The 27,993-nt window shown below is 38.6% G+C and overlaps 1 protein-coding gene across 1 annotated transcript in view; it reads right to left on the minus strand.

The window, feature by feature from the left end:
* The window catches only part of LOC128648791 (oxysterol-binding protein 2-like), a 731,192-nt gene that overhangs the window by 62,415 nt on the left and 640,784 nt on the right, over positions 1-27,993 (minus strand). The window contains 2 exon segments of the mRNA XM_053701658.1: positions 17,322-17,425; positions 27,018-27,138. Of these exon segments, the coding sequence (XP_053557633.1) occupies positions 17,322-17,425; positions 27,018-27,138 (225 nt within the window).

The raw sequence follows: 27,993 nt of genomic DNA on the forward strand, positions 1-27,993 counted from the left end.
GATTTACGAGCCTGTAACATAGTATTAATCACAGAGTCAGAGAAACCTCTTTGACTAAGAATCAAGCGTTCAATCTCCATACCTTTAAATTTAAGGATTTGAGATCCTGATGGAAAAAAGGACCTTGCGACAGAAGGTCTGGTCTTAACGGAAGAGTCCACGGTTGGCAAGAGGCCATCCGGACAAGATCCGCATACCAAAACCTGTGAGGCCATGCTGGAGCTACCAGCAGAACAAACGAGCATTCCTTCAGAATCTTGGAGATTACTCTTGGAAGAAGAACTAGAGGCGGAAAGATATAGGCAGGATGATACTTCCAAGGAAGTGACAATGCATCCACTGCTTCCGCTTGAGGATCCCTGGATCTGGACAGATACCTGGGAAGTTTCTTGTTTAGATGAGAGGCCATCAGATCTATTTCTGGAAGTCCCCACATTTGAACAATCTGAAGAAATACCTCTGGGTGAAGAGACCATTCGCCCGGATGTAACGTTTGGCGACTGAGATAATCCGCTTCCCAATTGTCTATACCTGGGATATGAACCGCAGAAACTAGACAGGAGCTGGATTCCGCCCATACCAGAATTCGAGATACTTCTTTCATGGCCAGAGGACTGTGAGTCCCTCCTTGATGATTGATGTATGCCACAGTTGTGACATTGTCTGTCTGAAAACAAATGAACGATTCTCTCTTTAGAAGAGGCCAAGACTGAAGAGCTCTGAAAATTGCACGGAGTTCCAAAATATTGATTGGTAATCTCACCTCCTGAGATTCCCAAACCCCTTGTGCTGTCAGAGACCCCCAAACAGCTCCCCAACCTGTCAGACTTGCATCTGTTGAAATTACAGTCCAGGTCGGAAGAACAAAAGAAGCCCCCTGAACTAAACGATGGTGATCTGTCCACCACGTCAGAGAGTGTCGTACAATCGGTTTTAAAGATATTAATTGAGATATCTTTGTGTAATCCCTGCACCACTGGTTCAGCATACAGAGCTGAAGAGGTCGCATGTGAAAATGAGCAAAGGGGATCGCGTCCGATGCAGCAGTCATAAGACCTAGAATTTCCATGCATAAGGCTACCGAAGGGAATGATTGTGATTGAAGGTTTCGACAAGCTGAAATCAATTTTAGACGTCTCTTGTCTGTCAAAGACAGAGTCATGGACGCTGAATCTATCTGGAAACCTAAAAAGGTTACCCTTGTCTGAGGAATCAATGAACTTTTTGGTAAATTGATCCTCCAACCATGATCTTGAAGAAACAACACAAGTCGATTCGTATGAGATTCTGCTAAATGTGAAGACTGAGCAAGTACCAAGATATCGTCCAAATAAGGAAATACCACAATACCCTGTTCTCTGATTACAGACAGAAGGGCACCGAGAACCTTTGTAAAAATTCTTGGAGCTGTTGCTAGGCCAAACGGCAGAGCCACAAACTGGTAATGCTTGTCTAGGAAAGAGAATCTCAGAAACTGAAAGTGATCTGGATGAATCGGAATATGCAGATATGCATCCTGTAAATCTATTGTGGACATATAATGCCCTTGCTGAACAAAAGGCAGGATAGTCCTTATAGTTACCATTTTGAATGTTGGTATCCTTACATAACGATTCAATATTTTTAGATCCAGAACTGGTCTGAAGGAATTCTCCTTCTTTGGTACAATGAAGAGATTTGAATAAAACCCCAGCCCCTGTTCCAGAACTGGAACTGGCATAATTACTCCAGCCAACTCTAGATCTGAAACACATTTCAGAAATGCTTGAGCCTTTGCTGGATTTACTGGGACATGGGAAAGAAAAAATCTCTTTGCAGGAGGCCTTATCTTGAAGCCAATTCTGTACCCTTCTGACACAATGTTTTGAATCCAAAGATTGTGAATTGAATTGATCCAAATTTCTTTGAAAAATCGTAATCTGCCCCCTACCAGCTGGGCTGGAATGAGGACCGCACCTTCATGTGGACTTGGGATCTGGCTTTGATTTTCTGAAAGGCTTGGATTTATTCCAGACTGGAGATGGTTTCCAAACTGATACCGCTCCTGTGGGTGAAGGATCAGGCTTTTGTTCCTTATTGTGACGAAAGGAACGAAAACGATTATTAGACCTAAATTTACCTTTAGATCTTTTATCCTGTGGTAAAAAAGTTCCTTTCCCTCCAGTAACAGTTGAGATAATAATTTATGACCCTGGAAAGAAAGGGAAAGCAAAGTTGACTTAGAAGACATATCAGCATTCCAAGTTTTAAGCCATAAAGCTCTTCTAGCTAAAATAGCTAGAGACATATACCTGACATCAACTCTAATGATATCAAAGATGGCATCACAAATAAAGTTATTAGCATGTTGAAGAAGATTAACAATGCTAAGAGAATTATGATCTGTTACTTGTTGCGCTAATGCTTCTAACCAAAAAGTTGAGGCTGCAGCAACATCCGCTAAAGATATAGCAGGTCTAAGAAGACTAACTGAACATAAATAAGCTTTTCTTAGAAAGGATTCAATCTTCCTATCTAAAGGATCCTTAAAGGAAGTACTATCTGCCGTAGGAATAGTAGTACGTTTAGCAAGAGTAGAGACAGCCCCATCAACTTTAGGGATTTTGTCCCAAAATTCTAATCTGTCAGATGGCACAGGATATAATTGCTTAAAATTATATAGAAGGAGTAAATGAATTACCCAAATTATTCCATTCCCTGGAGATTACTTCAGAAATAGCATCAGGGACAGGAAAAACTTCTGGAATAACTACAGGAGATTTAAAAACCTTATTTAAACGTTTAGATTTAGTATCAAGAGGACCAGAATCCTCTATTTCTAATGCAATTAAGACCTCTTTAAGTAAGGAACGAATAAATTCCATTTTAAATAAATATGAAGATTTATCAGCATCAACCTCTGAGACAGAATCCTCTGAACCAGAGGAACCATTATCAGAATCAGAATGATGATGTTCATTTAAAAATTCATCTGAAAAATGAGAAGTTTTAAAAGACCTTTTACGTTTACTAGAAGGAGGAATAACAGACATAGCCTTCTTAATGGATTTAGAAACAAAATCTCTTATATTAACAGGAACACTCTGAGTATTAGATGTTGACGGAACAGCAACAGGTAATATAACATTACTAAAGGAAATATTATCTGCATTAACAAGTTTGTCATGACATTCATTACAAACAACAGCTGGAGGAACAGATACCACAAGTTTGCAGCAGATACACTTAACTTTGGTAGATCCAGCACCAGGCAGCGTTTTTCCAGAAGTATCTTCTGACTCAGTGTCAATCTGGGACATCTTGCAATATGTAATAGAAAAAAACAACATATAAAGCAAAATTGATCAAATTCCTTAAATGACAGTTTCAGGAATGGGAAACAATGCCAGTGAACAAGCTTCTAGCAACCAGAAGCAATAAATAATGAGACTTAAATAATGTGGAGACAATACTGACGCCCATATTTTTTTAACGCCAAAAAAGACGCCCACATTATTTGGCGCCTAAATGCTTTTGGCGCCAAAAATGACGCCACATCCGGAACGCCGACACTTTTGGCGCAAAAAAAATTCAAAAAATGACGCAACTTCCGGCGACACGTATGACGCCGGAAACAGAAAAAAAAATTTGCGCCCAAAAAAGTCCGCGCCAAGAATGACGCAATAAAATGAAGCATTTTCAGGCCCCGTGAGCCTAACAGCCCACAGGGAAAAAAGTCAAATTTTAAGGTAAGAAAAAAATTTATTTATTCATATGCATTATCCCAAATATGAAACTGACTGTCTGAAACATCCTGAGTCAAGGCAAATAAATGTTTGAATACATATATTTAGAACTTTATATAAAAGTGCCCAACCATAGCTTAGAGTGTCACAGAAAATAAGACTTACTTACCCCAGGTCACTCATCTACATGTAGTAGAAAGCCAAACCAGTACTGAAACGAGAATCAGCAGAGGTAATGGTATATATAAGAGTATATCGTCGATCTGAAAAGGGAGGTAAGAGATGAATCTCTACGACCGATAACAGAGAACCTATGAAATAGACCCCGTAGAAGGAGATCATTGAATTCAAATAGGCAATACTCTCCTCACATCCCTCTGACATTCACTGCACGCTGAGAGGAAAACCGGGCTCCAACCTGCTGCGGAGCGCATATCAACGTAGAATCTAGCACAAACTTACTTCACCACCTCCATAGGAGGCAAAGTTTGTAAAAACTGATTTGTGGGTGTGGTGAGGGGTGTATTTATAGGCATTTTGAGGTTTGGGAAACTTTGCCCCTCCTGGAAGGAATGTATATCCCATACGTCACTAGCTCATGGACTCTTGCTAATTACATGAAAGAAATTAACTTTACCAAGCAGTGATTCAACCTACTCCCAGCTGATGAGTGGCAATAACCACGAAACAGCTGTCCTGGGATTGGTCTGAATCGCTGTACTAACCCTAGCTAAGCATAAAAGCTGTGTAATGCAGCAGTGCTATGGCATAAAGGGAAGTCTGCCTTAAAAAGCAGGCTAAAAGTAAAAAGGTGAGTCATTGTGAACCTCATTTGCATATCTTACCCAGAATCCTTTGCTGCATTGGAAACAGTGTAGTCAGAGAGTTTCTGGGTTTAAAGCAAGTCTTCTCACTTGTTTAGATTTGTAAATGGTTTACACAATGAGTTATTTTCTCTATATTTTGTATTTAGTGGAGGATTTTAAACTCACTTTTCGCCTCCCCATAATTTTAATTGTTGTTGGATTAGTTTTTGGAAACACATTTTATGACACATAAGATAAGTTTTTATCAATAGTTGGAGACACATCAAGCGATTTTGGTACAATATAGAATACACACAATTGCACACAAATGTTTGACACATATGTTTTTAATTAATTGTACACTAGCAATTCACTGATAGGCGCACAAACGTATAGAACAGAGCCTATTAAGTTTGTATATAAATAGATTACTCACAATCGTAACACATATAGTAACACCAAGAGGGTCTTTCTAATCGCATCTGATAAATATCAATCTGATAACAGAACACTTAGTTATCCATCCCCACAGCTTTTTTAGCGCTCCCCACATCTTTTAGCGTTAGTTTTATTTTTTCCGTTATTGGGAGGATATTGTTTATTGGGTAGCTTTTGTGGGGCCTCACAGGTCTAACGCTAGTAATTCCAAACACCTTTTTCTAATTAGACTCCTCAATACCAAAAATAAACAAAACTTCCTTTAAGAGAGAACGAATCTATCTTAAATAAAAAAGAAGATATGTCAATATCTGTCTCTGACGTGGCATCTGCAGAATCAGAGGAAAACCCATCAGTAGAGGATACATCAGTATGCTGAAGGTCAGAACTTGATTCACAAAGGTTTGGGAAAATGTTGCAAAACCCTTTTATGGTGATTTGAAGGCTGAATAGCAGTCATTGCCTTCTCTATAGCTGCAGCAATAAATTATTTTCTTTCTGCAGTAATGCTATGGACATTAGACTGAGATGGAATAACAGTGGGTGTATTTGTACTCATAGATATATTATCAGCATTTAACAATTTGTCAAAACAAGTGCCACATAATTGAGCTGAAGAATTTATATCAGCTTTATTACAAACAAACACACTTAGCTTTGGTAGATACATGTGCAGGCAGCTCAAATCCTATGGTAACATCAGAGGCAGATTCAGTTTGAGACATAATTGCAAAAAAACTAAATTTGAAAAAAAAAAAATTAGTTCTGCAAATTTATATCCATGCTCCTATATATAATGTATATAACAGGCTTGAGAGAATGGGAAACAGAGCGAACATTTATAAAAAAGAAAACTGATTCATAAAATGCTGCATGAAAGCTCTCTAAGGCCTAGATTTAGAGTTCGGCGGTAAAAGGGCTGTTAACGCTCCGCGGGCTTTTTTCTGGCCGCACCATAAATTTAACTCTGGTATCGAGAGTTAAAACAAATGCTGCGTTAGGCTCCAAAAAAGGAGCGTAGAGCATTTTTACCGCAAATGCAACTCTCGATACCAGAGCTGCTTACGGACGCGGCCGGCCTCAAAAACGTGCTCGTGCACGATTCTCCCATAGGAAACAATGGGGCTGTTTGAGCTGAAAAAAAACCTAACACCTGCAAAAAAGCAGCGTTCAGCTCCTAACGCAGCCCCATTGTTTCCTATGGGGAAACACTTCCTACGTCTGCACCTAACACTCTAACATGTACCCCGAGTCTAAACACCCCTAGCCTTACACTTATTAACCCCTATTCTGCCGCCCCCGCTATCGCTGACCCCTGCATTACACTTTTAACCCCTAATCTGCCGCTCCGTAAACCGCCGCAACCTACGTTATCCCTATGTACCCCTAATCTGCTGCCCTAACATCGCCGACCCCTATGTTATATTTATTAACCACTAATCTGCCCCCCACAACGTCGCTGACACCTACCTACACTTATTAACCCCTAATCTGCCGAGCGGACATGAGCGCTACTATAATAAAGTTATTAACCCCTAATCCGCCTCACTAACCCTATCATAAATAGTATTAACCCCTAATCTGCCCTCCCTAACATCGCCGACACCTAACTTCAATTATTAACCCCTAATCTTCCGATCGGAGCTCACCGCTATTCTAATAAATGTATTAACCCCTAAAGCTAAGTCTAACCCTAACACTAACACCCCCCTAACTTAAATATAATTTACATCTAACGAAATAAATTAACTCTTATTAAATAAATTAATCCTATTTAAAGATAAATACTTACCTGTAAAATAAACCCTAATATAGCTACAATATAAATTATAATTATATTATAGCTATTTTAGGATTAATATTTATTTTACAGGCAACTTGGTATTTATTTTAACTAGGTACAATAGCTATTAAATAGTTAAGAACTATTTAATAGTTACCTAGTTAAAATAATAACAAATTTACCTGTAAAATAAATCCTAACCTAAGATATAATTAAACCTAACACTACCCTATCAATAAAATAATTAAATAAACTACCTACAATTACCTACAATTAACCTAACACTACACTATCAATAAATTAAATAAACACAATTGCTACAAATAAATACAATTAAATAAACTAGCTAAAGTACAAAAAATAAAAAAGAACTAAGTTACAGAAAATAAAAAAATATTTACAAACATAAGAAAAATATTACAACAATTTTAAACTAATTACACCTACTCTAAGCCCCCTAATAAAATAACAAAGCCCCCCAAAATAAAAAATTCCCTACCCTATTCTAAATTAAAAAAGTTACAAGCTCTTTTACCTTACCAGCCCTGAACAGGGCCCTTTGCGGGGCATGCCCCAAGAAGTTCAGCTCTTTTGCCTGTAAAAAAAAACATACAATACCCCCCCCCCCAACATTACAACCCACCACCCACATACCCCTAATCTAACCCAAACCCCCCTTAAATAAACCTAACACTAATCCCCTGAAGATCTTCCTACCTTGTCTTCACCATCCAGGTATCACCGATCGGTCCTGGCTCCGATATCTTCATCCAACCCAAGCGGGGGCTAGACATCCACTGAAGAAGTCCAGAAGAGGCTCCAAAGTCTTCCTCCTATCCGGCAAGAAGAGGACATCCGGACCGGCAAACATCTTCTCCAAGCTGCATCTTCGATCTTCTTCCATCCGGAGCGAAGCGGCAGGATCCTGAAGACCCCCAGCGCGGAACATCCATCCGGACCGACGACTGAACGACGAATGACGGTTCCTTTAAATGACGTCATCCAAGATGGCGTCCCTCGAATTCCGATTGGCTGATAGGATTCTATCAGCCAATCGGAATTAAGGTAGGAATTTTCTGATTGGCTGATGGAATCAGCCAATCAGAATCAAGTTCAATCCGATTGGCTGATCCAATCAGCCAATCAGATTGAGCTTGCATTCTATTGGCTGATCGGAACAGCCAATAGAATGCGAGCTCAATCTGATTGGCTGATTGGATCAGCCAATCGGATTGAACTTGATTCTGATTGGCTGATTCCATCAGCCAATCAGAAAATTCCTACCTTAATTCCGATTGGCTGATAGAATCCTATCAGCCAATCGGAATTCGAGGGACGCCATCTTGGATGACGTCATTTAAAGGAACCGTCATTCGTCGTTCAGTCGTCGGTCCGGATGGATGTTCCGCGCTGGGGGTCTTCAGGATCCTGCCGCTTCGCTCCGGATGGAAGAAGATCGAAGATGCAGCTTGGAGAAGATGTTTGCCGGTCCGGATGTCCTCTTCTTGCCGGATAGGAGGAAGACTTTGGAGCCTCTTCTGGACTTCTTCAGTGGATGTCTAGCCCCCGCTTGGGTTGGATGAAGATATCGGAGCCAGGACCGATCGGTGATACCTGGATGGTGAAGACAAGGTAGGAAGATCTTCAGGGGATTAGTGTTAGGTTTATTTAAGGGGGGTTTGGGTTAGATTAGGGGTATGTGGGTGGTGGGTTGTAATGTTGGGGGGGGGGTATTGTATGTTTTTTTTTACAGGCAAAAGAGCTGAACTTCTTGGGGCATGCCCCGCAAAGGGCCCTGTTCAGGGCTGGTAAGGTAAAAGAGCTTGTAACTTTTTTAATTTAGAATAGGGTAGGGAATTTTTTATTTTGGGGGGCTTTGTTATTTTATTAGGGGGCTTAGAGTAGGTGTAATTAGTTTAAAATTGTTGTAATATTTTTCTTATGTTTGTAAATATTTTTTTATTTTCTGTAACTTAGTTCTTTTTTATTTTTTGTACTTTAGCTAGTTTATTTAATTGTATTTATTTGTAGCAATTGTGTTTATTTAATTTATTGATAGTGTAGTGTTAGGTTAATTGTAGGTAATTGTAGGTAGTTTATTTAATTATTTTATTGATAGGGTAGTGTTAGGTTTAATTATATCTTAGGTTAGGATTTATTTTACAGGTAAATTTGTTATTATTTTAACTAGGTAACTATTAAATAGTTCTTAACTATTTAATAGCTATTGTACCTAGTTAAAATAAATACCAAGTTGCCTGTAAAATAAATATTAATCCTAAAATAGCTATAATATAATTATAATTTATATTGTAGCTATATTAGGGTTTATTTTACAGGTAAGTATTTATCTTTAAATAGGATTAATTTATTTAATAAGAGTTAATTTATTTTGTTAGATTTAAATTATATTTAAGTTAGGGGGGTGTTAGTGTTAGGGTTAGACTTAGCTTTAGGGGTTAATACATTTATTAGAATAGCGGTGAGCTCCGATCGGAAGATTAGGGGTTAATAATTGAAGTTAGGTGTCGGCGATGTTAGGGAGGGCAGATTAGGGGTTAATACTATTTATTATAGGGTTAGTGAGGCGGATTAGGGGCTAATAACTTTATTATAGTAGCGCTCAGGTCCGCTCGGCAGATTAGGAGTTAATAAGTGTAGGTAGGTGTCGGCGACGTTGAGGGGGGCAGATTAGGGGTTAATAAATATAATATAGGGGTCGGCGGTGTTAGGGGCAGCAGATTAGGGGTACATAGGGATAACGTAGGTGGCGGCGCTTTGCGGTCGGAAGATTAGGGGTTAATTATTTTAAGTAGCTGGCGGCGATGTTGTGGGGGGCAGATTAGGGGTTAATAAATGTAATATAGGGGTCGGCGGGGTTAGGGGCAGCAGATTAGGGGTACATAAGTATAACGTAGGTGGCGGTCGGCAGATTAGGGGTTAAAAATTTTAATCGAGTGGCGGCGATGTGGGGGGACCTCGGTTTAGGGGTATATAGGTAGTTTATGGGTGTTAGTGTACTTTAGGGTACAGTAGTTAAGAGCTTTATAAACCGGCGTTAGCCAGAAAGCTCTTAACTCCTGCTATTTTCAGGCGGCTGGAATCTTGTCGTTAGAGCTCTAACGCTCACTGCAGAAACGACTCTAAATACCGGCGTTAGAAAGATCCCATTGAAAAGATAGGCTACGCAAATGGCGTAGGGGGATCTGCGGTATGGAAAAGTCGCGGCTGTAAAGTGAGCGTTAGACCCTTTAATCACTGACTCCAAATACCAGCGGGCGCCCAAAACCAGCGTTAGGAGCCTCTAACGCTGGTTTTGACGGCTACCGCCGAACTCTAAATCTAGGCCTATGTATTTTCTGAGAACACTGAATGAGCTGGGGTGGAGCTTATAATGGCAAGTTTGGCATGGAATTTTTTGGTTGAAAATATTTGGCAAAAAAAAAAAAACAGCGCAAAATGATGACACGTCACGCTATGACATAAATAGCATCATCACATGCCCGACATGCAAAGCTGTAGTGGATTTCTAATACACCTATCACTCTGAAAAGCAGGTAAGAATTTTTATTGTATATAGAAAAAAACAAAACATAACTAAATAAAGCCTAATGGATAATTATATTATGGATGCATAAAATGTGATTATCAACATTCTATGAGACTAACATAATACTTAGCATCCTAATTTATAAATAAATTACTAGCTCCAAAAAATACCTGTATGTTTCACAGACTCTACCAACCTTGACAAATATTTAGCCACAAATAAAGTCGCTAAAAAAGAGCACTGAATTACTGACTCAAGGCATGTATACAAACAATATTTAACAACTTTACTTAAAAAGTGCCCAATCCATAGCTGAGAGTGTCTTATATAATAAAAGTATATACTTACCGTGTAAGACACCCATCCACAAAAAAAATTACTTTTTTACGTAGGATTTCCATAGCGCCGGTTTTATACTGACACGATCCGTTCCGTCATCTTAGACCAGTAGTTATGAGTTTTGGGCAACAAAACTGTTACACAAAACTCAAAACACAGAACTCAAAACTAAAATGTTACAAAAGTAAACTAACACCCATAAACTACCTATTAACCCCTATTCCACCACCCTCCCGCATCGCAAACACTATTTAAAACTTATTATCCCCTAATCTGCCGCTTCTGACATCGTCGCCACTAATAAAAGTTATTAACCCCTATTATGTTGCTCCCTGACATCGCCACTATTAAATAGCCCCAGAAAAGTGAGCGGAGAGCAAAATTTTGCTCCACATCTCACCTCAATACCAGTGCTGCTTTCGGTAGCGGTGAGCTGGCAAAACGTGCTCGTGCACGATTTCCCCATAGAAATCAATGGGGGAGAGCCGGCTGACAAAAAAAACCTAACACCTGCAAAAAAGCAGCGTTCAGCTCTTAACGCAGCCCCATTGATTCCTATGGGGAAATACTTTTTATGTCTACACCTAACACCCTAACATGAACCCCGAGTCTAAACACCCCTAATCTTACACTTATTAACCCCTAATCCGCCGCCCCCGACATCGCCGACACCTGCATAATATTATTAACCCCTAATCTGCCGCTCCGGACACCGCCGCCACCTACATTATACTTATTAACCCCTAATCTGCTTTCCCCAACATCGCCGAACCCTACATTATATTTAACCCCCCTAATCTGCCACCCCCAATGTCGCCGCAACCTAACTACATTTATTAACCTCTAATCTGCCGCCCCCAACGTCGTCGCCACTATATTAAATGTATTAACCCTAAACCTAAGTCTAACCCTAAACCTAACCCCCCCTACTTAAATATAATTCAAATATATCTAAATAAATATTCCTATCATTAACTAAATAATTCCTATTTAAAACTAAATACTTACCTATAAAATAAACCTTAAGCTAGCTACAATATAACTAATAGTTACATTGTATCTATCTTAGGGTTTATTTTTATTTTACAGGCAAGTTTGTATTTATTTTAACTAGGTAGAATAGTTATTAACTATTTAATAGCTACCTAGTTAAAATAAATTCAAATTTACCTGTAAAATAAATCCTAACCTAAGTTACAATTACACCCAACACTACACTATAATTAAATTAATTACCTAAACTAAATACAATTAAATACAATTTAAAAAAAATATCTAAAGTACAACCCCCCCCCACTAAATTACAGAAAATAATACAATAATTACAAGTTTTTAAAACTAATTACACCTAATCTAATCCCCCTAACAAAATAAAAAAGCCCTCCAAAATAATAAAAAGCCCTACCCTATACTAAATTACAAATAGCCCTTAAAAGGGCCTTTTGCTGGGCATTGCCCCAAAGTAATCAGCTCTTTTACCTGTAAATAAAAGTAAAATACCCCCCAACATTAAAACCCACCACCCACACACCCAACCCTACTCTAAAACCCACCCAATACCCCCTTAATAAAACCTAACACTAACCCCTTGAAGATCACCCTACCTTGAGAAGTCTTCACCCAACCGGGCCAAAGTCCTCAACGAAGCCGGGCGAAGTGGTCCTCCAGACGGGCAAAAGTCTTCATCCAAGCCGAGAAGAAGAGGTCCTCCAGATGGGCAGAAGTCTTCATCCAAGCCGGGAAGAAGAGGTCCTCCAGACAGCAGAAATCTTCATCCAGGCGGCATCTTCTATATTCATCCATTCAGCGCAGAGCGGCTCCATCTTCAAGACATCCGACGCGGAGCATCATCTTCAAACGAAGTCCAACTGAAGAATGAAGGTTCCTTTAAATGACATCATCCAAGATGGCGTCCCTTGAACTCTGATTGGCTGATAGAATTCTATCAGCCAATCGGAATTAAGGTAGAAAAAATCCTATTGGCTGATGCAATCAGCCAATAGGATTGAGCTCGCATTCTATTGGCTGCTCCAATCAGCCAATAGGATTTTTTTCTACCTTAATTCCGATTGGCTGATAGAATTCTATCAGCCAATCGGAATTCAAGGGACGCCATCTTGGATGACATCATTTAAAGGAACCTTCATTCTTCAGTTGGACTTCGTTTGAAGAGGATGCTCCGCGTCGGATGTCTTGAAGATGGAGCCGCTCTACGCCGGATGGATGAAGATAGAAGATGCTGCCTGGATGAAGACTTCTGCCCGTCTGCAGGACCTCTTCTTCCCGGCTTGGATGAAGAATTCTGCCCATCTGGAGGACCACTTCGCCCGGTTTCGTTGAGGACTTCGGCCCGGTTGGGTGAAGACTTCTCAAGGTAGGGTGATCTTCAAGGGGTTAGTGTTAGGTTTTATTAAGGGGTTATTGGGTGGGTTTTAGAGTAGGATTGGGTGGTGTTTAGAGTAGGGTTGGGTGTGTGGGTGGTGGGTTTTAATGTTGGGGGGGTATTGTACTTTTTTTTACAGGTAAAAGAGCTGATTACTTTGGGGCAATGCCCTGCAAAAGGCCCTTTTAAGGGCTATTTGTAATTTAGTTTAGGTAGGGCTTTTTATTATTTTGGGGGCTTTTTTATTTTATTAGGGGGATTAGATTAGGTGTAATTAGTTTAAAAAACTTGTAATTATTTTATTATTTTCTGTACTTTAGTGTTTTGTTTTTTTCGTACTTTAGATAATTTTTTTAAATTGTATTTAATTGTATTTAGTTTAGGTAATTAATTTAATTATAGTGTAGTCTTAGGTGTAATTGTAACTTAGGTTAGGATTTATTTTACAAGTAAATTTGAATTTATTTTAACTAGGTAGCTATTAAATAGTGAGCCTGTCATTTCAAGACTCGTAATACCAGCGGGTGTTAAAAAGCAGCGTTGGGACCTCTCAATGCTGCTTTTTAAGGCTAACGCAAGACTCGTAATCTAGCCGTAAATTATCCAAAATAAAAACAATTACATCTAATCTAATTGCCTTATAAAAATAAAAAAGCCCCCCAAAAATAAAAAAAAACCTAGCCTACAATAAACTACCAATAGCCCTTAAAAGGGCCTTTTGTAGGGCATTGCCCTAAATTAATCAGCTCTTTTACCTGAAAAAAATACAAAGAACCCCCAACGGTAAAACCCACTACCCAGCCAAACCCCCAAAATAAAAAACCTAACTAACAAAAATCTAAGCCACCCATTGCCCTGAAAAGGGCATTTGTATGGGCATTGCCCTTAAAAGGACATTTAGCTCTTTTGCATTGCCCTTAAAAGGGCATTTAGCTCTTTTTAAAAAGCCCAAACCCTAATCTAAAAAGAAAAAACACTCTTCATACGGTCGCTGCCGTAGTACACTGAATCTTCAATGCAAGGGAGCCTTTTCAAATTGGCGTCCCTTGCATTCCTATTGGATGATTAGCCAAATAGGATGAGAGCTACTGAAATTCTATTGGATGAAGATAGAAGACACCGCCAGGATGGAGATAAAAGATGCCGCCTGGATGAAGATAGAAGACTTTGCCGCATGGATCGTCGGGGGTTAGTGTTAATTGTTTAAGGGCAATGCCCTTACAAATGCCCTTTTCAGGGCAATGGGTAGCTTAGGTGTTTGTTAGAGTTATGTTTTTTATTTTGGGAGGTTGGTTGGGTGGTGGGTTTTACTGTTGGGGGTCTTTGTATTTTTTTTTACAGGTAAAAGAGCTGATTTCTTTAAGGCAATGCCCTACAAAAGGCCCTTTTAAGGGCTATTGGTAGTTTATTGTAGGCTAGGATTTTTTTTTTTTTGGGGGGGGGGGGGGGCGCTTTTTATTTTAATCAGCCAATATAATTTTAGTAGCTAATTTGAACAGCCAATAGGATTTCAGTAGCTATCATCCTATTGGCTGATTTGAATTTCAAAAATCAAATCAGCCAATAGGAATGCAAGGGATGCCATTTTCAAAAGGCTCCCTTACATTGAAGATTCAGTGTACGGTGGCGAACGTATGAAGAGGACGCTCCGCGCCGGATGTCTTGAAATATGACCCGCACCGTGCCGCCAGGATGAAGATAGAATACACAGCCGGGATGAAGATAGAAGATGCCGCCTGGATGAAGATAGAAGACGCCTCCTGGATGGATGAAGACCTCGCGATGGGATGAAGAAACTGTAAGTGGATCATCAGGGTTTAGTGTTAAAGTTTTTTTTACTTTTTTTAGGTGGTTTTTTTTTTTAGGTTAGGGTTTGGGCTTTTTAAAAAGTGCTAAATGCCCTTTTAAGGGCAATGCGAAAGAGCTAAATGTATTTTTTTCAATGCCCATACAAATGCCCTTTTCAGGGCAATGGGTAGCTTAGGTTTTTGTTAGAGTTAGGTTTTTAATTTTGGGGGGTTGGTTGGGTGGTGGGTTTTACTGTTGGGGGGTCTTTGTATTTTTTTCAGGTAAAAGAGCTGATTTATTTAAAGCAATGCCCTACAAAAGGCCCTTTTAAGGGCTATTGTTAGTTCATTGTAGGCTAGGTTTTTATTTTATTTTTGGGGGGCTTTTATTTTTATAGGGCTGTTAGATTAGGTGTAATTGTTTTTATTTTGAATAATTTCGTTTGTTATTTTTTGTAATTTAGTGTTTGTTATTTTTTGTAATTTAGTGTTTATTATTTTTTGTAATTTAGTATTTTTTATTTTTTGTATTTTTAGATTTAATTTTTTTTAGTAGTGTTAGTTTTTTTTAATGTGTAATTTAGTTTTTTTTTTAATTGGTAGTTATTTTAATTTTAGTATAATAGCTATGTTAGGTTAATTGCTAGTTTAAACTTTAGTTTTTTTTAATTTCACAGGTAAGTTTTTATTTATTTTAAGATAGGGATATTGTAATTTTAATATAAAGTTAGGGGGTGATAGGTTTAAGGATTAATAGTTTAACTTATTTTTTTGCGATGTGGGGGGTTAATAGATTTATTTAGTGGCGGTGATGTGGGAGGAAAGAGGTTTAGGGGTTAATAAATATATTTAGTGGCGGCGGCGGCAGAATAGGGGTTAATAGATTTATTATAGTGTTAGCGATGTTGGGGTGTAGAGGAATAGGGGTTAATAACTTTTATTAGTGGCGGCGATGTCGGTGCGGCAGATTAGGGGTGTTTAAACTTGGGGTTTATGTCAGGGTGTTAGGTTTAAACTTAACTTTTTTTCCCCATAGACATCGATGGGGTTTGCGTTACAGTGATCGCAATTCCGCGATTCAGGTGTTAGTTTTTTTCTAACACTTTCTCCCCATTGATGTCTATGGGGAAATTGTGCACGAGCACTTCAAAGCAGCCCTTGGATTTTGTGCAGTATGGAGCTCATCGCCACCATATCGCACGCACAAGGCTGCTTTTTAGAATCTTGTAATAGCAGCGCTATGGAGGGTGAAATAATGCAACTTTTGTTGCGTTCGTTCGCACCCTCTATAGCGCAAAACTTGTAATCTAGGTGTTAGAGAGGAACTGGGCTTCAATATGCCTAGACGCGCCTTTCACTGAAGAAATCAAGCACATCATGCTTCACCACCTCCTAAGGAGGCAAAGTTTTTAAAACTGAGGTATGAGTGAGGTGGGAAGTGTATTTATAGGCATTTGAGGTTTGGGAAACTTTGCCCCCTCCTGGTAGGAATGTATATCCCATCATTAACTAGCTTGTGGACTCTCGCCACCTATATGAAATAATTACAGATTAACATTCTTTAGCATTCTATTGCAGCAGTATTTGCAACAATATATTACATAGCTACAAATACTGCTTCCATAGAATGCAAAAGGCACATGTACTCTCCTGAGCTCCTAGGAGACTAACTATGTTTAACAAAGGGCACCAAGAGTAGAAATTCACTACTTGGACCTAGCTAAATATATCTGGTGAACACAAGCATATTATTATTCTTTATTTATAAAGCGCCAACAGATTCTGCAGCGCTGTTCATATGTGACCAGATAGATTTTATTAGTGCATTGCTGCTTCTGAGCATATCTAGGTGTCCTTTTCAACAAAAGATACACCAAGAGAACTAATTTGAAACTAGAAGTAAATTGGAAAGTTGTTTAAAATTGCAAGCTCTACCTGAATTATAATATACTGTATATATATATATATATACTTTACAATAATGTAACAACTTTTCTTTGTATACTTGTATACTAGGGACATTGTATACTAGATTTTTCTTTGCATACATGTTTTGTGGATGATACATTTATATAGCCCATCTGGGAGTGTTTTTGTAAAAATGTAAAGTTTTGCTTATTTTTAATAGCATTGTGCTGATTTTCAGACTCCTAACCAAGCCCCAAAGTATCAGATGTAGACTGAGGTCTACAGATTTGTGCAGCTATTGTTTGTGCAACTTGTCTTTTCATATGCAGCGAGGGGGTAGTGTCTGCTCTTTCTGCTTTCCCGACCTAACCACATCAACAGTGCTAAACTGGGAGTTTCTAAGTAAGTTTTTAAAAGGTTTGATACTGGATTTTTAGATCAGTATCTGTCCATATTCTTCTTCATAATAGTGTCTAATACATGCAGTTATAAGAACATTGGTGTACACTGTCCCTTTAAATGCTAAATAATCTTTTATATTTAAATGTTACATAAAATTAATACACTAGGTTTAATTAGAGGAATGTAAATATTATACTGACCTGGTCTATCCAGAGCTTGCCTACGATGATGTTGTGCACCGTGGATGTTACTTTTGACCACACATAATGATTACCACTAGAGTGAAAATCTAGATGAATATCACCTATAAGTGTAGACACATGAAACCAAATTATTAGATTATTACAATATGTCATTTTAGGGTTTGCTCCAATCAGTATGCCCAGACCCCTGACCCTAGATTAGACACATTTTTAACCTTTAAATTTAGTAAAGCCAGATTACTATTCCAAGTAAAAGCCTTATAGTATTCACCTGTATTACCTGGCATACAAGGAATTTCCCTTTGGCTTGTCACTTTATAGAATCATCTACTGATCTACATCTATAACTGTCAGATATGAGCCTCGTTTTTTAAAACACATACATACTTTTATTTGTCTCCCAAAACCTAATGTCTAGATACAATTAAACTTTTTTAAAACTACCAGCTAGTGTGAGATCTATAATGTCCCATGTTGATTAAAGGGTACAAATCTGATAAAAACTCTGTTGCCCAAATAAGGGCATTTACTATATTTCTGGATGAAAAATTGAGCCAAACTATCTTACACCAAAAATGCAAGTTTTATTTATTTTACTCTAGGGGTCGATTAATCCAGCAATTGTGCACATATATATTGTTAGTTTTAGCAAAAATGTATCCCTGTAAAAATGTGCAAGCCTGGAATAATGACTGGTCACACACCTAGTTGTGTAAACCTTAGTGAGTATAAGCTGACTGTAACTCTTGTTCTGCTCACATTGCTAACTGAAAAGTAATCTTCCCAAGACCTCATCATAGAGTGACAGTATTTGCTACAAACATGCTGAAAAGAAGAGAAAGGAGGCTTGATAAAAATGGTGAAGAAGCAGGATAGTGCCTTGAGTGTTCATTTCAAGGACTAGACTGGATGATCTGAACAGTAGAGAAATTATGCAGCAGTGTAGATCGCGTAGAAAAACATAATTTATGTAAGAACTTACCTGATAAATTCATTTCTTTCATATTAGCAAGAGTCCATGAGCTAGAGACGTATGGGATATACATTCCTACCAGGAGGGGCAAAGTTTCCCAAACCTCAAAATGCCTATAAATACACCCCTCACCACACCCACAAATCAGTTTAACGCATAGCCAAGAAGTGGGGTGATAAGACAAAAGTGCGAAAGCATAAAAAATAAGGAATTGGAATAATTGTGCTTTATACAAAAAAATCATAACCACCACAAAAAAGGGTGGGCCTCATGGACTCTTGCTAATATGAAAGAAATTAATTTATAAGGTAAGTTCTTACATAAATTATGTTTTCTTTCATGTAATTAGCAAGAGTCCATGAGCTAGTGACGTATGGGATAATGAATACCCAAGATGTGGATCTTCCACGCAAGAGTCACTAGAGAGGGAGGGATAAAATAAAGACAGCCAATTACGCTGAAAATAATCCACACCCAAAATAAAGTTTAAATCTTATAATGAAAAAAACTGAAATTATAAGCAGAAGAATCAAACTGAAACAGCTGCCTGAAGAACTTTTCTACCAAAAACTGCTTCAGAAGAAGAAAACACATCAAAATGGTAGAATTTAGTAAAAGTATGCAAAGAAGACCAAGTTGCTGCTTTGCAAATCTGATCAACCGAAAGTTTCATTCCTAAACGCCCAGGAAGTAGAAACTGACCTAGTAGAATGAGCTGTAATCCTTTGAGGCGGAGTTTTACCCGACTCGACATAAGCATGATGAATTAAAGATTTCAACCAAGACGCCAAAGAAATGGCAGAGGCCTTCTGACCTTTCCTAGAACTGGAAAAGATAACAAATAGACTAGAAGTCTTTCGGAAATTCTTAGTAGCTTCAACATAATATTTCAAAGCTCTAACTACATCCAAAGAATGCAATGATCTCTCCTTAGAATTCTTAGGATTAGGACACAATGAAGGAACCACAATTTCTCTACTAATGTTGTTAGAATTCACAACCTTAGGTAAAAATTTAAAAGAAGTTCGCAACACCGCCTTATCCTGATGAAAAAACAGAAAAGGAGACTCACAAGAAAGAGCAGATAATTCAGAAACTCTTCTAGCCGAAGAGATGGCCAACAGAAACAAAACTTTCCAAGAAAGTAATTTAATGTCCAGTGAATGCATAGGTTCAAACGGAGGAGCTTGAAGAGCCCCCAGAACCAAATTCAAACTCCAAGGAGGAGAAATTGACTTAATAAAAGGTTTTATACGAACCAAAGCTTGTACAAAACAATGAATATCAGGAAGATTAGCAATCTTTCTGTGAAAAAGAACAGAAAGAGCAGAGATTTGTCCTTTCAAGGAACTTGCAGACAAACCTTTATCTAAACCATCCTGAAGAAACTGTAAAATTCTCGGAATTCTAAAAGAATGCCAGGAAAAATGATGAGAAAGACACCAAGAAATGTAAATCTTCCAGACTCGATAATATATCTTCCTAGATACAGATTTACGAGCCTGTAACATAGTATTAATCACAGAATCAGAGAAACCTCTTTGACTGAGAATCAAGCGTTCAATCTCCATACCTTTAAATTTAAGGATTTGAGATCCTGATGGAAAAAAGGACCTTGCGACAGAAGGTCTGGTCTTAACGGAAGAGTCCACGGTTGGCAAGTGGCCATCCGGACAAGATCCGCATACCAAAACCTGTGAGGCCATGCTGGAGCCACCAGCAGAACAAACGAGCATTCCTTCAGAATCTTGGAAATTACTCTTGGAAGAAGAACTAGAGGCGGAAAGATATAGGCAGGATGATACTTCCAAGGAAGTGACAATGCATCCACTGCTTCCGCCTGAGTATCCCTGGATCTGGACAGATACCTGGGAAGCTTCTTGTTTAGATGAGAAGCCATCAGATCTATTTCTGGAAGACCCCACATTTGAACAATCTTAAGAAATACCTCTGGGTTAAGAGACCATTCTCCCGGATGTAACGTTTGGCGACTGAGATAATCCGCTTCCCAATTGTCTATACCTGGGATATGAACCGCAGAAATTAGACAGGAGCTGGATTCCGCCCATACCAGTATTCGAGATACTTCTTTCATAGCCAGAGGACTGTGAGTCCCTCCTTGATGATTGATATATGCCACAGTTGTGACATTGTCCGTCTGAAAACAAATGAACGACTCTCTCTTTAGAAGAGGCCACAACTGAAGAGCTCTGAAAATTGCACGGAGTTCCAAAATATTGATTGGTAATCTCACCTCCTGAGATTCCCAAACCCCTTGTGCTGTCAGAGACCCCCAAACAGCTCCCCAACCTGTCAGACTTGCATCTGTTGAAATCACAGTCCAAGTTGGAAGAACAAAAGAAGCCCCCTGAACTAAACGATGGTGATCTGTCCACCACGTCAGAGAGTGTCGTACAATCGGTTTTAAAGATATCAATTGCGATATCTTTGTATAATCCCTGCACCACTGGTTCAGCATACAAAGCTGAAGAGGTCGCATGTGAAAACGAGCAAAGGGGATCGCGTCCGATGCAGCAGTCATAAGACCTAGAATTTCCATGCATAAGGCTACCGAAGGGAATGATTGAGACTGAAGGTTTCGACAAGCTGAAACCAATTTTAGACGTCTCTTGTCTGTCAGAGACAGAGTCATGGACACTGAATCTATCTGGAAACCTAAAAAGGTTACCCTTGTCTGAGGAATCAATGAACTTTTCGGTAAATTGATCCTCCAACCATGATCTTGAAGAAACAATACAAGTCGATTCGTATGAGATTCTGCTAAATGTGAAGACTGAGCAAGGACCAAGATATCGTCCAAATAAGGAAATACCACAATACCCTGTTCTCTGATTACAGACAGAAGGGCACCGAGAACCTTTGTAAAAATCCTTGGAGCTGTTGCTAGGCCAAACGGCAGAGCAACAAACTGGTAATGCTTGTCTAGGAAAGAGAATCTCAGAAACTGATAGTGATCTGGATGAATCGGAATATGCAGATATGCATCCTGTAAATCTATTGTGGACATATAATGCCCTTGCTGAACAAAAGGCAGAATAGTCCTTATAGTTACCATTTTGAATGTTGGTATCCTTACATAACGATTCAATATTTTTAAATCCAGAACTGGTCTGAAGGAATTCTCCTTCTTTGGTACAATGAATAGATTTGAGTAAAACCCCAGCCCCTGTTCCAGAACTGGAACTGGCATAATTACTCCAGCCAACTCTAGATCTGAAACACATTTCAGAAATGCTTGAGCCTTCACTGGATTTACTGGGACACGGGAAAGAAAAAATCTTCTTGCAGGAGGCCTTATCTTGAAGCCTATTCTGTACCCTTCTGAAACAATGTTCTGAATCCAAAGATTGTGAATTAAATTGATCCAAATTTCTTTGAAAAATCGTAATCTGCCCCCTACCAGCTGGGCTGGAATGAGGGCTGCACCTTCATGTGGACTTGGGAGCTGGCTTTAGCTTTCTAAAAGGCTTGGATTTATTCCAGACTGGAGATGGTTTCCAAACTGATACCGCTCCTGTAGGGGAAGGATCAGGCTTTTGTTCCTTATTGTGATGAAAGGAACGAAAACGATTATTAGACCTAAATTTACCTTTAGATTTTTTATCCTGTGGTAAAAAAGTTCCTTTCCCTCCAGTAACAGTTGAAATAATAGAATCCAACTGTGAACCAAATAATTTATTACCCTGGAAAGAAAGGGAAAGCAAAGTTGACTTAGAAGACATATCAGCATTCCAAGTTTTAAGCCATAAAGCTCTTCTAGCTAAAATAGCTAGAGAAATATACCTGACATCAACCCTAATGATATCAAATATGGCATCACAAATAAAATTATTAGCATGTTGAAGAAGATTAACAATGCTATGAGAATTGTGATCTGTTACTTGTTGCGCTAAAGCTTCTAACCAAAAAGTTGAAGCTGCAGCAACATCCGCTAAAGATATAGCAGGTCTAAGAAGATTACCTGAACATAAGTAAGCTTTTCTCAGAAAGGATTAAATTTTCCTATCTAAAGGATCCTTAAAGGAAGTACTATCTGCCTTAGGAATAGTAGTACGCTTAGCAAGAGTAGAGATAGCCCCATCAACCTTAGGGATTTTGTCCCAAAACTCTAATCTGTCAGATGGCACAGGATATAATTGCTTAAAACGTTTAGAAGGAGTAAATGAATTACCCAAATTATTCCATTCCCTGGAGATTACTTCAGAAATAGCATCCGGGACAGGAAAAACTTCTGGAATAACTACAGGAGATTTAAAAACCTTATTTAAACGTTTAGATTTAGTATCAAGAGGACCAGAATCCTCTATTTCTAATGCAATTAAGACTTCTTTAAGTAAAGAACGAATAAATTCCATTTTGAACAAATATGAAGATTTATCAGCATCAACCTCTGAAACAGAAACCTCTGAACCAGAGGAATCATTATCAGAATCAGAATGATGTTCATTTATAAATTCATCTGAAAAATGAGTAGTTTTAAAAGACCTTTTACGTTTACTAGAAGGAGGAATAACAGACAACGCCTTCTTAATGGATTTAGAAACAAAATCTCTTATGTTAACAGGAACACTCTGAGTATTATATGTTGATGGAACAACAACAGGTAATGTAACATTACTAAAGGAAATATTATCTGCATTAACAAGTTTGTCATGGCATTCATTACAAACAACAGCTGGAGGAACAGATACCATAAGTTTACAGCAAATACACTTAACTTTGGTAGATCCAGCATCAGGCAGCGATTTTCCAGAAGTATCTTCTGATTCAGGGTCAATCTGGGACATCTTGCAATATGTAATAGAAAAAAAAACCATATAAAGCAAAATTTATCAAATTCCTTAAATGACAGTTTCAGGAATGGGAAAAATTGCCAGTGAACAAGCCTCTAGCAACCAGAAGCAATAAACAATGAGACTTAAATAATGTGGAGACAATAATGACGCCCATATTTTTTAGAGCAAAAAAAAAACGCCCACATTATCTGGCGCCTAAATGCTTTTGGCGCCAAAAATGACGCCACATCCGGTAACGCCGACACTTTTGGCGCAAAAAAAAACGTCAAAAATGACGCAACTTCCGGTGACACGTATGACGCCGGAAATAACTAAGAATTTTTTTGCGCCAAAAAAGTCCGCGCCAAGAATGACGCAATAAAATGAAGCATTTTCAGCCCCCGCGAGCCTAACAGCCCACAGGGAAAAAAAGTCAAATTTTAAGGTAAGAAAAAAATTGATTATTCAAATGCATTATCCCAAATAATGAAACTGACTGTCTGAAATAAGGAATATTGAACATTCTGAATCAAGGCAAATAAATGTTTAAACACAAATATTTAGAACTTTATATAAAAGTGCCCAACCATAGCTTAGAGTGTCACAAAAATAAAGATTTACTTTACCCCAGGACACTCATCTACATGTAGTAGAAAGCCAAACCAGTACTGAAACGAGAATCAGTAGAGGTAATGGTATATATAAGAGTATATCGTCGATCTGAAAAGGGAGGTAAGAGATGAATCTCTACGACCGATAACAGAGAACCTATGAAATAGACCCCGTAGAAGGAGATCATTGAATTCAAATAGGCAATACTCTCTTCACATCCCTCTAACATTCACTGCACGCTGAGAGGAAAACTGGGCTCCAACCTGCTGCAGAGCGCATATCAACGTAGAATCTAGCACAAACTTACTTCACCACCTCCACGGGAGGCAAAGTTTGTAAAACTGATTTGTGGGTGTGGTGAGGGGTGTATTTATAGGCATTTTGAGGTTTGGGAAACTTTGCCCCTCCTGGTAGGAATGTATATCCCATACGTCACTAGCTCATGGACTCTTGCTAATTACATGAAAGAAATCCCTTTTGGACCTGTACAATGATATCAATGATGATGCCTCTCACTGTAACAGCCTTGGGCCATCCACATCATATAAAGCCATCTGGCTGTGCTACATCTCCAATTCACAGGATAATTTTAATCGTCATAGGAATGGGACACCCATAATTTAATTGGCAACAACACACTGTCCAGCAACCCCTCATCAATCTTTAACCTGTTATGTATGAGTGTCAAGCACACCAAAGAGACAGCATGGAGAGCAGCTATGATAACTAATATCCTGGGGTCCAGAGACTGCCCAAATAATTTATGGGAGAATACAATATTTTTTAGAATGATAAATGTTTACTTCCAGCGGTGTTTGCACTCGAGCAATATATTGTATTTTGTTTTGTGGACGTTGGGGCTACTTTTGTTATCCAAGATTCAACATAGTTATGATGCAAACAAAACAATATAAAAGTTACTAAACTGAGAAGCAACAAATGCTTTGATATTTATTCAAATTATTCTATATACACACTTAGATTTGTTTATTTAACTCATGCTGAACTGATCTTCTTGTGGTTATATCCTTCTTTATTTGCTTAGGAACCACTTGCCAAGTACATTCACCTAGTAAAATGTATACTTTTAATAGATTTTATCATTTAGAGAGTTTCAATTTATCACTTAATTGCTGGCCAATGGCAATCTCTTTCCTGCTGGATAGTTTTCCAAAACATTTTCTGGGGGCTTCCTTTTTTCACCAAACTTAGAAAATAATGTCTGCAGATGTAATTCTCTTGGATTGGGGTTCAGTTTGGGGTCTAGGAAAGCACAGAGGGATTGGTTTCCTCAGGTGGCAAGGTTACCAATAATTGTCTTGCAATCTTTAGGTGCCTTCGAAGCTGTGCTCTTCTGAAAGGAGAAACTTATCAGAGATTTCATTCAGACAAGATAAGAGACTGTTTGAAAATATCCTTGAAATAGTTTTGAAGATGTCCAAAATGCCCTTTTGAGGACTAATGAAGTGCCTAGAGGTGTCACATTTGAAAAGTCAAAAATAGCCTTGAAAAAATATTGAAAAGTGACTTGAAAATAGATTGTGATCACCAAGAACTTTTCGGCCCCATAAGAGAAAAAAAAGCTTTTATCGAGGATCTGAAAACCTGTTTGTGAATGCCGGAAGCAGACAAAAATGCCATGTTGTGATCTTGCCGAATTGATAAGTAGACTTTTCGGCCCGAAAATGAGCAAATGTAAAAGCCACAGCCATTAAAATGTGATTGTTAGGCCATTGTTTCAATGTCAAATTAGTAATAGATTTTTTTCTGACAAATTTTAAAGTGAGTTCCATTTCCACTGTCCCTTGTATCCTCTGACAGCCATCAGCCAATCACAAAACACATATCTGCAAATTCTGGGGTCTCTTACTCAGAAGGAGCTTATGCTTCAGAAAATGTTGGTATAAAAAGATTATGCCTATTATTATAATGAAAGTAAATTGGCATGTTTTATAAAATTGTATGGTCTATCTGAATCACCTAAAGTTTAATTTTGGATTAGTTTCTAAAACTTTAAAAATACTCATCAGTCTATGAAATAATTTGTTAAAGTATCTTGGTATTTGCTTAGGGCTACCTTTTCTACACCATACCGACTACTTCATTTTACAACACCAATTACATACAGAATATAATGTTTGCCTCTTTCTGGCTGTATTGTCTTTTATCTCTGTTCCACTTCCATCTAAACAAATCCCTGTAATTTACTTTAGCCCTTCCCTTGTGTAAGCATCTTAGGTAAAACTGTTATACACTACTAGCAAGATCATATTCCAATGTAGCCTTATTAACTAGCAATAAGAAGAAAACTCTTCATATACTTTAATAGAGGTTGTTTTACCTACCTAGGTATTATTTTGAACAAAGGATATCAAGAGAAAAAAAGCAAAGTTATTTAAAAGTGTATGTTCTATCTAAAACATGATATAATTTTTTAGAGAAAAACGTGACCAGTAACAGAGAGTTTTTAGCATTTTTGCCATCACTCCATTTAAACAGAAATAGAGCCTTGTTTTTTTATTTACCTATGAAAACTATATATTTTTTAATGGACAACCCAGGGTATTGATCTAGGCCTATTTTTGTATATTTCATGCCACTGTTTACTCGGGCAGTCTTAACATAAATGGTTGTAAAATCTTCTCTGGGATCCTGGGTTCAGAAATAGCAGACATACATGGCTTTCCCATTGCTTTTTGATAATTAGAAGGCTGCTAATTGCAGCTGTGCACCACACTTCTAATATTGTCTTCAGTTAAGGGGTTAACTAGGTAGCTTGCAAGGTTAATTTTAGCTGTAGTGTAGAGATTACCCATACACCTCCTACACCCTGATCCATCCATCCCTCCTTCCCATACAGCTCTCCTCAATGCCCACTGGTCACCACATCTTAGGTACTGGAAGACACTCTTCCAATATGCAGTTTTAGGGCATTTAAAAAAAATAAATTGTAATATATATATTTTTGAATTTTAAGGATTCCTTCCTAACCCTCACACCTACCTGATCCCTCCCAAACAGCTCTTTAACCCTCCCCCACCTAACTAGTAGCACCCCACCTGAGATGCACCAGCCGCCTCCCTCCTTCCCTCCCTCACCACCCACAGCATCACTGCAAGCCAATACAGACAGTGACACAGTGTCACTGTCTGTATCGGCGATCTGCCTTCATATGGTAATGGAAGAACGATCAGTACTTTGTGATTGCTTAAGGGGTTAATGCTTTTTCCATAATTGACAGAAAACTGGAGGAAGAACAATCAAGAACCATTTCAAATACATAAGTGAATGTGTACATAGCTTAATTCTTACCTAATGGCACGATGGAAAGATATTTTCCCCTGAATTTGCTGGAAATAGTGATTTCCTGTCTCAGTGTCCACCCATTCCTAGAGTAGACATGATGGGCAGCAGCTGGTGGATGGTGACTGACCTGCCAAGTAAGATAAAACATTACATTTAAAGGATATCGGGTACCACAGGGCATAATGAAACATCATGGAGTAAACCTGATACACAAAGATAATTTTATAAACTACATCAAGAGCTATTCCTACAGAGACAATTAGTATATATGGTTAATTGAATGTCTCTAATAAAATATAATGGCAACAGCCATCAGCATTAAGTATGGGAGATTTAGGTGCTGAACTAAAACCTATCCTAGTTTAAATGAAGAGTACATGTTTAGACCAATAGCAAATTTGGTCACACATAGGGCGTTTACTGCCAAGGTAGTAACGCCAGATATGAATCCAGAGCCGTTGTCAGCAACCTAAAGCAAGTATTCCCTGTGTGGCAAGAGCTGAGATTTTAAACAGCCACAGAGTAGCAGTAGCAGCCAGGCCGGAGCTGCTGTTCTCCTATTCACTCTACTTGCACAATTGCATGCAGTGCTTGAGACATAGTTTAGTGTGAACAGGGGAAACAGACATAACCTACAGCACAAACTCAAGGCAGGGGATTAAACAGTAAGTCGCTGTAGGGCCTGGTGTCTAATCTGAGGTCTGGTGATGGGTATGTTACTGATGGTGCAGATGCAGTGCCAATGATCTTGTCTGGGGTATGACATAAATATGACAAGGACGAATATGAGGTCTGATGGTGGGTATGGGACTGATAGGGCAGATCTGGTGCCATGTTCCGATATGAGCAATGACATGAACATGAAGTCTGATTTAGGCACAGGGATTATAGAAGGGTTTCAGCAGGGGCCCGAGGTTGGTGCAGCTATGTGGCTGACAGTGGGGTTTCTGGGCTAGGATCCTGATCTCAGACCTATTGTGTG

Source organism: Bombina bombina, chromosome 2 (assembly GCF_027579735.1).
Source record: "Bombina bombina isolate aBomBom1 chromosome 2, aBomBom1.pri, whole genome shotgun sequence".
NCBI classification, from domain to species: Eukaryota; Metazoa; Chordata; class Amphibia; order Anura; family Bombinatoridae; genus Bombina; species Bombina bombina.